Genomic DNA, 12,024 nt, shown 5'->3' with positions numbered 1-12,024 from the left:
CATAACTGCATCTCCCGTAATACTGATATCAAAATTGAATTGTTCTTTATACTTATACTTTCCTGGGAGTATAATATCTGTATGGCCCAATTCTTCCAGGATACATAGAAATTATCACAATACCCATGACTACAAGTTGACAGGATTGTGGCTCTAATACCATTGAAAGATCGCCACCAATTGTCATTTGATTTTTTCTGAAATGTTTGGGTGTTGAATGAAGTGGTTTTAAGTTTATTTGCCTAGGTTTTGGTTTTGAGTTCAACCATGAAATATATGTCAGGAAACATTGCTTTTTGAACAAAAGTACAAAGTTATGGACTGAAATAAAATTCTGAGTTCTGATTTATTAATAACAGAAACTTAAACTTAAATTTGCAAAACCATAAAAAAGGGATTGAGATCAACATTTAAACGGTTGATGTACTTATTGACGAGTCCACAGAAGATCATAAGATGAGTGCATCCAACTTGCTAAGAGGTGCCAATTGATTTTATTTGCATCCACGATGGTTTCTGAAAGCAAATACTGAAAGCGGTGATGAAAATACTAAACCCTCCACCTGGCTTGTAGGCAAGATTATTGATTCAAGCATAAAAATCCTCAAGCTGTCAAACAAGCTGATCTAGAATTTATTCCTGTTGTCTGAATGAGTTACAATCTGCTGCTAAAGATTGTTGATGAAGAATTCTACTCAAACCCTAAGCCTTCCTAGATGGCACGACCTGCAGAAAAGGTGGTACGGCTGCCAAGTAGTGGTACTGCTAGCCTGGGAGAGGTACGACTGGGTAGAAAAAGCTTCAAATCCTCCAAATCTGCTACAAACCCATCCATGTTTTGTGCAAACAATTTTTCCTGAATCGCTGTAGTCAATTTTGATCAGATATTGTCCAATCAACCTTCAGGAAGGATTCTTTGCTAGTGAATTTGACTGATCTGAATGCATCACACCTTTGATGTTTTATTAGTGAAAGAAACTTGTTAACTTGGACAGAAAATTCATCCAACGAAGCACCAATGTAAACCCTTTTTAGACTCCCATCAATGGTGAACTGGGTTTTTGTCCAATTCACGATTGTCCAGGTGTTTGGTCTTCAAAAAAATGCCTGGCCAAACCTTTGATGTTTTATTAGTGAAAGGAACTTTTTCACTCAAACATAAAATTCGTACAGTGAAGCACGAATGTAAACCCTGTATAGATTCCCATCAATGGTGAACTGGGTTTTCGTCCAATTCACAATTATCCAGGGGTTTTGGTCTTCATCAAATGCCTGGCATGAGCTGCTCTGAAAGAATTCTGAAATTGATTTGTTGAATTTTAATAGGATTGTCATTGCTGTAATTTTTAATAGCACTAGTAGATTTTATGCATGTTTCTAGTTACTTTCTCAATACATATGTATAAGAGGCATGTCTCTGTAGTGACATGTCTTTTTAACTCTGATTAGTTAAGTATAACATTTGCTTATTATCATGATTACGAATGTGATTATATATATATATATACATATACACACTCAATGAATTTTATCCAACTGAAACTACACTAACACTAACACTCTCTCTTAGTTAGGGAGGATTAGCACGGACATATATTACCTCAATGTAATTGTTAATGTGTTGTAGCTCACTCAGGATAAAATGATGGTGAAAACAAATAGAAATATCCAAATAATAATATAAAATTCTGACCGTCTATTCACATTCTACTGATTACTATTGACATTAGTTTGAATGATTAATTTGGATTGACTGGGATGCCTGGTCGATAATCAAATAGTCGCCGCTTTGAAAGGACACATTAAGTGTTTGTTTATTAAGTGACTTGGAGCCATGTCTATGACAGGGTGTCACTCCATCTTGGGATCACTCCTGTCAGGACGTGGCTCCTCACCAAAAAATATATAATCCTTGGCCTGCGATTGAGATAACACAGAACACATAAATATTATTCGTCCTATGTTGTGGAGTTATTGTTGATTGTCAAACTCACAAAAGCCTTTTGAGTGCCACGTCAACTGTAAACCCATATTTGCATAGAAAACCATGGACATATGTGTGGCATTTAATCTACTATTGGACATCAAATACAGTGGTATTTAAACTATGAATTTCTTCCTCTGTCGATGCACCTGCAGAAAACCAGTATATCAATTGTGTACTTAAACCACAATCTTTGACAGTGTTTCTTGAGAAATTTTACTTATTAAAGATTACAGATTAATAAATACTCCAAAAGATCATTATATATAATAAGAAAAGAAATATATATATACACAAGGAATGGTGAATAAGATTTTATAGATCTGATAATAAATTAACTTGGTATCAGAGCAGGTCTAAGAGACAATCCTGATCAGATTTATCTATCCAACTACACTCAAATATTCTTGAACCCTAAATCTGCCAAAATGGTGAATGGAATAAGACTAGAAGATAGACTTGAAGGTGACTGAAATTTTGCAGCTTGGAAATTGCGAATAATGTTGATCTTGAAGGAGCATGATTTAAAACAGTTTATGGAAAAATCAGGCCCACCATCCAAAAGAAGCGATGAATTGAATAAATGGGAAAACAACAATACTAGAGCTATGAAATTACTAGTGGACAGGGTGAAGGATCAACTACTTCCCGTCATTACAGAACTAGACACAACACATGAAATGTTCAAAGCACTTAGAGAAATGTTTGAGATAAACTGTACAACCAGAATACTCACATTGAAAGACAAACTCTCCAACATTAAGATGAATAAGGAGAATCCATTGCTTCATATTTTGTGAGGATAACATAACTAAGAAACCAACTCTCTACAATTGGTCACATCTATGATGACAAAGAAATGACTATGATAGCACTGCCACCATCATGAAAAACTTTTAGACAAGGAGGATGTTCTCGATCCAAGCTTTATAAACTTGCTCAACTAAAGGGTGATTGCATACAAGAGGAATGCATGCTAATGTCTCAAGATGATACTTCTATTGGAGGTGATATTCCGGTTCTCACAACCCAAGTTGAAAAAGGAAGAAACCCAAGTTCAAAGGAAAGAGGAAACATAAAGGTTACTCTAAAATGCAGTGCTTTAGATGTGACAACTATGGTCACTCAGCTTTTCAATCCCTTAATAGATTGAAACCTCAAGCATCCCTTTGCAAAGTTAGCAATTCAAATATAGATTGAAAAAGATGTCCATTCTAAATAACTTAAAATACCCATAACACATGTGAAATATTGGATTAAGAGGCAGTTCTCTATTTTCTTATCATCTTCACGAAATTGTAAAATAAATGTGAAATGCTTTTAAAATGAATTTGGCTTGGTAACAATTTTTGAGATGGAGTCTCTCTTCTACTCTCATTCCATCCACCAACTTATATATATATATATATAACTTTAAAATCACATTTATTTGTTTGTACATACTATTAAGAGTTATGCACCTTGATCTTTATTTCCCAGAATGTTATTGTAGGAAGAGGGAGACTAACATTTCATTAGAGGCAACCTTGAAATAGAGGGAACAGAAAGAGGATATTATTCAGCTAACATTTGGTGATCTCAATCATATTGATGCAGAGGGAGTAAACCATGTGAGATGGATTCTCCACTAATCAATAAATTGTAGTGGTCAAGAGGACTGTAATTCATGAATATACTATGTGATTTAATGGGTCTACCCCTTGTGTACATCATGAGGAAGTGGCGATTTCCAAATGATCATCACTTGTATTAGCAAAAGTTATTGAAAGGTGATGATCTTACAATAACTTAATTTTCTATTATGATGGATACCTTATAATGTCTATGTAGATCATGATAGATTATACTTTGCATGACAAATGTTTACATGGTAAGCATTATTGGAATGCGCGTGCACATAACTTATATACATATTTTTAAATTACACGGTGAATGCTATGCAAATTGATATTCTGGAAGCCCATTACACAGAGTACTTGGTGAATCTCAGGCGACTTGATGTTCTAGAAGGCTATTACTCACAGAGTACTTGGTGAATTTCATGCGACTTGATGTTTTGGAAGGCCATTACTCATAGTACTTGGTGAATATCTTGCATCTCAACATTCTAGAAGGCCGATATTATGGGAGACCAATACTCATGATATTAGATGTGATATCAAAACCTTTTTGAGTACATGGTGAATATTGAATCTTGATATTCGGGGAGATCAATACTCATGATATCAGATTTGATATCAAACCTTATTGAATAATTGGTGAACTATAATGATATTCTGCAGGCCAATACTCGTATCAAAATACAATAAAAATCTTTTGATCAAATATTCTCTTGATGTGTCATTACTAAATATTGCGAATGATGTAATAGTTACTTATGTGTTTATCCTTCTAAACTAAGAGGGAGTGTTAATGTGTTATAGTTCAGTCAGGATAAAAAGATGGTGAAAACAAATAGAAATATATGATCTATTATATTATTATTGCACAATTTAAATTGATTGAAATAAATATATTCTTCTATAGTTTATATATATGTCTATATAATTTGATAAATAAAATTTCCAAAAAATAATATAATATTCTGACAGTCTCCTCACATTATACTGAATACAATTCACATTACTTTGATTGATTAATTTGGATTGACCGAGATGTCTGGTTGATAATGAAATAGTTGTTGTTCTGAAAGGGCACATTAAGTGTTTGTTTATAAAGTGACTTGGAGCCATGTCTACAATAGGACATGACTCCATCTTGGGGTCACTCCTGTTGGGACGTGACTCCTCACCAAAATAAATATGATCCTTGGCTTGCGATTTGAGATAACAGGGAACAGATAAATATAACCAGTCTTCTATGTTGTGGGGTTACTGTTGATTGTCAAACTCACTGAAGCCTTCTGAGTGCCATGTCAACTGTAAACCCAAATTTACATAGATATATCAGCAACATTAGTGAAAACCATGAACATATGTATGGCATTTAATCTATAATTGGATATCATTTACAGTTGCATAGATATATCAGCAACATTAGTGAAAACCACAAACATATGTGTGGCATTTAATCTATAATTGGATATCAAATACAGTGGTATTTAAACTACGGATTCATACATCTGTCGGCGCACTTGCAGGAAACCAGTATATCAATCGTGGATTCAGGCCACAATCTTTGACAATGTTTCTTGAGAAATTTTAAATATATTTATTAAAGATTACAGATTAAGAAATACTCCAAAAGATCACTATATATATAATAAGAGAAAGAAATCTATATATATATATACACGCACACACACATTAAGGAATAGTGAATAAGATTTGAATATTTATTTAGATAGATCTGATAATAAATCAACAGTAATATCAAGAGTGACAATTTTAAGGATATCTTTGATTGGAAGATATCCACCATTTAGATATCATCTCATAATGGCCTCAGAATATCAAATCACATGATTCACCAAGTACTCAAAAAATGTCCACAGATAATGTATCCTCAATAATACTTAGAATAGAAACGTTCATGGTCTGTTTAAGGAACTTATCCACCATGCAAGATATAATATATCATGATCTATCTCAGACATCATAAGATGTCCATCACAATAGAAGGTCGTGGTTTGTTTAAGGAACTTAATTCACCATGCAAGTTATTATCTATCTTGATCTGCTTAGACTTCATAAGATGTCCATCACAATAGAAGGCCATGGTCTGTTTAAGAAACTTAATCCAGTATGCAAGTTATAATCTATCATGATCTTCTTAGACATCATAAGATGTCCATCACAATAGAAGGCCATGGTCTATTTAAGGAACCTAATCCACTATGCAAGTTACAATCTATCATGATCTGCTTAGACATCATAAGCTGTCCATCATAATAGAAGGTTAAGTTATTGTAAGATTGTCAGCTTTCAATAACTTCTACAGATACAAGTGATAATCATTCAAAAGTCATCACTTCCTCATCATGTACACAGGGGGTAGACTCATCAAAATCATGCAGTCACACATGGATTTTTAGACTATCCTCATCCAATGTTGCCTTTGATGAAATATCAGAATCTCTCTGACTTTGATATCAATCTTCCTTTTCTTGCAAGAACATCCTCAAAGAGAAAGGTAAAGATCAAGGCAAATAGCTCGTATAGAAATACAAATAAAAGATTAAACAACATGTAAATAAAGGTAGTTCTCAAGATATAATAATAAAAAATTACTTATCTCTCTCCTTATCATGATTTCCACTTAATATTATGCCTATGCCTCTGAAGATTACTTACAACAATCCTCACTTAGATTTTGGCGTGCTCAATCATGATATCTAAGTTTTCTACTCTTTTGAGATTCCGTCCATCTCTCATTTATCTATAAGTTTCCGATCCACCTTCAAATACTCTAATGGCAATCCAAACTTATCTTAGAGACTAGTCTATTATACATAATGAAGACCGTAATCCATTGAATTATTCAAAGTGGTGTATTTAGAATCCATCATTAACTGTTGAATTTCTACCCTTCATAGTGCACAGATTATGGTCATCGATGTTAGTGCATCCTGCAATCATCACTTGCCTTATATTTGGTGTTCATGCCATGTCGCAAGTGTTCTAACTACTTATTTGACAATGTGGAATTTTTCAAACTTTGATATGTCGCAGGTTTTCAAGGACCTTGATACAAAACTTTGTCTTTATGTTCATCTGCCCATATATTGTCTTTGATTTTATTCATCCACACCAATTTCTGAAATGACATGATATGTATAAAAATGGTTGTGGCTCATAGAAGATATATCATCTGAAGGCGAATATATCATAAGTCTTTGGGAGTCTTGAAAGGGTTGATTTTAAATATTAAGCTTCACAATATTCTTCGAATGACATATTAATCCCTTCCATATTACAAGACATCCATCAGAACATAAAAGTATCAGCAATTATATTGAGGACCTCCAGTGGTTGTCCAGCAAACATTAGTTTATCATGCCAAATAATTAGAAGACCAATTTTTAAACAGTAGCACTTATCATACAGTATTACAAGCACGGGTTCCACAAATGTTTCACCATGAATTACTAATTCCTTTCCCAGCGTAGAAGGTTTATTTGCAAAGTGATGGCACAGTTGAATATATAAAATAAACCCAAAACCTTTTCTCCAGCCAATTATTTAATATTAATACTTTGCCAGATTTAAATTCTCAAATTGGAATGTTATTAATATAATGCTGATCTTCAACAACAATACATTGCTGTAGATAATTATTGAATCGGCTCTTTAGAATTAATTTGTGTAACCTTAACACGCACCTTTAAAGATGGATCCCACAGATATCTCACTGGTCTTCAGCAAACTCAAGATATAATACACAGAAAAATATTGAATTGCCAGTAACATATTTCTGTGTCGATAAACAAGCTGAAGTATAAAACCTCAGAATATAATTTTAAACTTCAACAAGACCATATAAAATACTTCTCGTAAATTTCATTATTAATTCTATAAGAAAACCTTACAGACTTTGTCCTCAAATTAAGAATCCATAATATTTACAATTAGGTTCTATTTTGAGACCTATAATAGCTCCACCTCCCAAGATGTTGAATTTTAAATTATTTCTGAAATCTCATAGGCCTGGTAAGGAACCTGCTCTGATACCATGTTGAATTTTATTAGATTTGTCATTTCTGTAACTTGCAATAGCACTGGTAGGTTTATTGTGTGTTTCAAGTTACCTTCTCAATGCATATGTATATGATATTAAGAGGCATAGGGAGACATGTCTCTTTAATTCTCATTAGTTATCATCAACATTTGCATTTAATCATGATTAAGAATCTGGTAATGTGTGTGTGTGTGTGTCTTCAATGGATTTTATCTGACCGAAATTGACATTAACATGATTTAAACATAATGAGCTAATATGAGAAATTAAACCTTTTTATTAAATCTCCTTACCTTGAAATCCAATGCCTCGTTAAAATTTCCTTAATTTTGTTTTCATCCAATCCCTAAAGGTGGCATCCATGTCTAGGGATCATTATAATTGCAGTTTATTAAATATTTCATTAACTTTATTGTGCAATTTAATAAAGTTACTTACTAATTTTATATTATAAAGCTATCTGATGACTTCAATATTATAAAATTACTTTATAGGTTGACTTTATAAAGTCACTTAAATAAATTTTTTTATTCTTAGTGCAAAGGGACTTATAATAAAATAACATTATTTGTTCATTAAATAAGCCATCCAAATGCCAATCTGTAGCGTGTAAAGTCCTCCCATGGCAGGAATAACTTGTCCCATCCATTAGATTTGCCTATGGAGACGGATAATAGCCAAATCTCAACATTTGAGTGGTTGTCTAGGAAAGAGGTGACATTACAGCGTGTATACAGTTAGTGAACTCAAGAGTCAAAGATTTGATTGAAGGTTAGGTTAGTCAATTTGTTCCAAACCCTAGACTACAGAATGTGTATAGTACTATACCATGTGCTGACTTTTAACAGTTGGCCCTACAGCATTATAACTAATATATGTTTGGTACATGTGAAGTTAATTTGTAATCCCTTTGAAGCACATGTACTTGCATCGATACATGTGGTTTTTGACATAGTGCATTCTATCTTCAGGAAGTGTTGCTTTGATGGTGAAGTATGAACCTGACATAATAATTATTTTAACTCTTAATTTAGACACAGTGGAGTAGTGTGCATGTTAACGGTGTTCCCCAAACATTGGGTACTAATTCTGATTCTTTACATTGCGATATGTCTTCCAGACTTATTTGGCGTTTGTTTTCGTGAAATAAATTCAGTTAGAACTTGAGCTCCAGAAACACAGTGAGTGTTGTAAGTCTAGAAACATATGTCCATTAATCAGTTAAATGGTTGCCAACTCTAAGGTTGTTAATAACACACTGCTTTATTTGTTTGTGTATCCAATAAGTTAAATACTTCAGCTTTTTTTAATGTTACTCTGCATACTGCTCCACACACATCCAGTGATTTTTATCAAGACCCATTTAACCTCTTTAAGATTCTGCATCTTTGATTCTAGAAATATTACCACTTGTCTTTTTAATTTTTTCTTTAGTCTTCACAATCTCTGCCTTCTTTTATGCTCTCTTATCCTACAGAGGAATTTGTTTTTTAGTACATAAAAGGTTGTTGTCATCATCATATTGAGACCTTGTATGTATCACTGCATTCCATTTGTAAAAGAGAAAAATAAAAGGAACATTGTTCTGTAATTTAGTTTTACCTCAGAATCTGAAATTCGAGATTACCAGTTGCTCGGCATCCAGTAATCCTCCATTATGAGACCTTATATGTATCACTGCATGCCATCTGTAAAAGAGAAAAATAAAAGGAACATTGCTCTGTAATTTAGTTTTACCTCAGAATCTGAAATTCAAGATTACTAGTTGCTCTGCATCCAGTAATCGTCCATTAATTTGCAAGAGAAAATATCTGTTCTGGTTGTATGCTAGGGAAAGGTGATATGTTGAGCATGATCAATTGACAATTGTTCAAAAATACATAGTACACTTGCACCCTGTGAGATTCTTATTGTGGAAAGCATCTTAAAATTATTTTTTGTTGTGTCCAAAGTTGTCAAGCAAAATAGCTAGCTTTTTTGAGTTTGGTCCTCTCCTGCAAATTTTCAGTACTGTTAATGGTCCAGTTTTTTGATGTCCAAAGAAGGTTAAAATTATCCCCAAGGAGGTACAACATGTCGAAATGCACTCACATGCTCTCTCCAAGATAACAATATGTTTACAAATTGCTTTGATTTCTTGAATTTCATTGTGTTTTCTGCTCAGTTTTTTAATCAGTTATGTGAGCTTGTGCTTGCAAGAGGTTTGGTGCTGTTTTCTTGGCTGGAGAAATGCTCCTCCCATTCCTTAGTTCCTTACGTGCGCGCACACACAGTAGGACTGAATTAAAATTGGCTACAACACTTCAAGAGTGCATTAGACAGATTTAGTTTAAAGGAACAATAATGTGGCATCAGAGGTTCTTGGCTGGAAACATTGGAATAATATGTGCAAAAATGCTGGTGTATGATTTATGAACAATGGGACACCATCATTTTTGTATTTGTATACAGATTTTGTTATTTCAATTAATTTTTTGTACTTCTTATTTTGTGTAATATTGCAGAGCCACTTATAGAAGAAGAGGAAAGTGATTGAGTTGGAGTAACAATTTTGTAAATGGGCAGGTGTCTAATTTTGTCTCTGATAGTATCAGAGAGAGACATTATTCTGTACTATACGAGTCATGAATGAACAGAAAGTAAAAGTACGTTACGTTGTCAATATGATTTCTCAAACAATACAATAGCAAAGGTAGCTCTTGGGTCTGTCACATTTGCCTGTTTCAACAGGCAATTGCAACATTCTAATGCTGTTGCAATATGAATGAGTGTCCAATATAAAGCTCAATTCATAGGAAGGGAATTTTTGTATGGAGTTGGTGCATTGATGACATCCATATTATTTTGGAGACTAACCTTGTCTGTTGCTTGATGCTTAATTGGGAAATGACCAATTTCAAGTTTTAGAAATGTTGGAGATAACTATTTTTGATGGTATGCACTATAAGAGCAGTTCTATTTAAAGCATTTGGCAATTGCAGAGTTTCTTAAGTGATTCTCTGATGAAACTAAAATTTAACTGTTGAGATACATTAAGCCTTCCTGATTAGTCGTGTAATGATGAATTTTAAGCATTGTCAGTTTTCATTTACATATACATCTTATCCCACATTAATTTCAATCAGAAGGCGTTAAAATGAAACTAAAAGACAGGTTACATAGTCTTGAATTGTGTCTACATCAGGTGAGTCAGAATATGAAAAATCTAATTGGTATTCAGGTTGTATTTTTGAGTCCGAATATGAAACATCTAATTGGAATGAACATTTAACTGTTGAGATACATTAAGCCTTCCTGATTAGTCGTGTAATGATGAATTTTAAGCATTGTCAGTTTTCATTTACATATACATCTTATCCCACATTAATTTCAATCAGAAGGGGTTAAAATGAAACTAAAAGACAGGTTACATAGTCTTGAATTGTGTCTACATCAGGTGAGTCAGAATATGAAAAATCTAATTGGTATTCAGGTTGTATTTTTGAGTCCGAATATGAAACATCTAATTGGAATGGTAAAAATCTTATGTTCTTTTTTTAGCTTTTTCTTTATGGTCTATTCCCTTACATGGTCTGCAAAGATTGGGAAGTAGGTATCGCCTATTATTGGCATGTGTCCCATTTCGTTGCAAAAATTGGCATAAATTAAGCTAGGAGCCTATTTTGAGACTGCATATTGTGACTATTCATTTACAGTTCACCTTCCTTTTTTGCACGTGATTTAGAATCTGATATGTGATAAAACGTGTTGTTAAAATGCACTAAAGCCTTAACCTTGTATAATTAACATGCCCAAGGTTCCGTTCGAATCAACAACATAAACTTTTACTTCACACTTGCAAGTCAAACTATCAGCAACATAAACTTTTATTTGTGGATGTTCTAACTTAGAAAATTTGATTGATATGATATGATAGATTTTAATGACGTCCACGAGGCTAAAGTAGCCAATGGGACCCACATGATCACCCCCCAAGGTAGGAGTGGAACTAATCTATCTACAGAGTTTTGGTTAACTTGTTTCCTTTGCTGAAGTTTGATAATCAGAGCCGCTGTTCTCTCCACTTGATCCTTTTCGAATAAGTAGTTCAAGTCCTTGTTCTATAATATCTTTGTATAACAGATCTGATGTCACTGTATGCCAAACAATCTTTGATACATTGCTGCTCCGTCTCTACCGCTACCATATTGCAGAATATACATGTTTTGTCTGCTCACTTTCCCTTCGGAACTTGCCATCTACTAGTTTCACATTGCAGCCGGTGTGAACTAGTTCTGTGTTGCACTATCAAGATTTTTGCTCTCCAATTAATAGATACTCTTATATAGGCTTTTTCCTCATGACTAGAACTGGGGTTAAATTCT

The 12,024-nt window shown here is 33.5% G+C and overlaps 1 protein-coding gene across 2 annotated transcripts in view; it reads left to right on the top strand.

Moving 5' to 3' along the window:
• Positions 1-10,570, top strand: part of LOC149574732 (uncharacterized) — a 169,433-nt gene extending 158,863 nt beyond the window's left edge. For both annotated transcript variants that reach the window (XM_089814549.1, XM_089814550.1), the window contains one exon: positions 10,165-10,570. In XM_089814549.1, the coding sequence (XP_089670675.1) occupies positions 10,165-10,196 (32 nt within the window). In that variant the 3' untranslated portion in view covers positions 10,197-10,570. The remainder of the gene's footprint in view (positions 1-10,164) is intronic.
• Positions 10,571-12,024: the final 1,454 nt, after the last annotated feature.

The sequence above is a fragment of the Cupressus sempervirens genome, chromosome 2, assembly GCF_028749045.1.
Source record: "Cupressus sempervirens isolate cs-2001-9-10 chromosome 2, ASM2874904v1, whole genome shotgun sequence".
In the NCBI taxonomy this organism is placed as follows: Eukaryota; Viridiplantae; Streptophyta; class Pinopsida; order Cupressales; family Cupressaceae; genus Cupressus; species Cupressus sempervirens.
The sequence above is the reverse complement of the archived record's forward strand: the minus strand, read 5'-3'. Positions and strand labels throughout refer to the sequence as shown.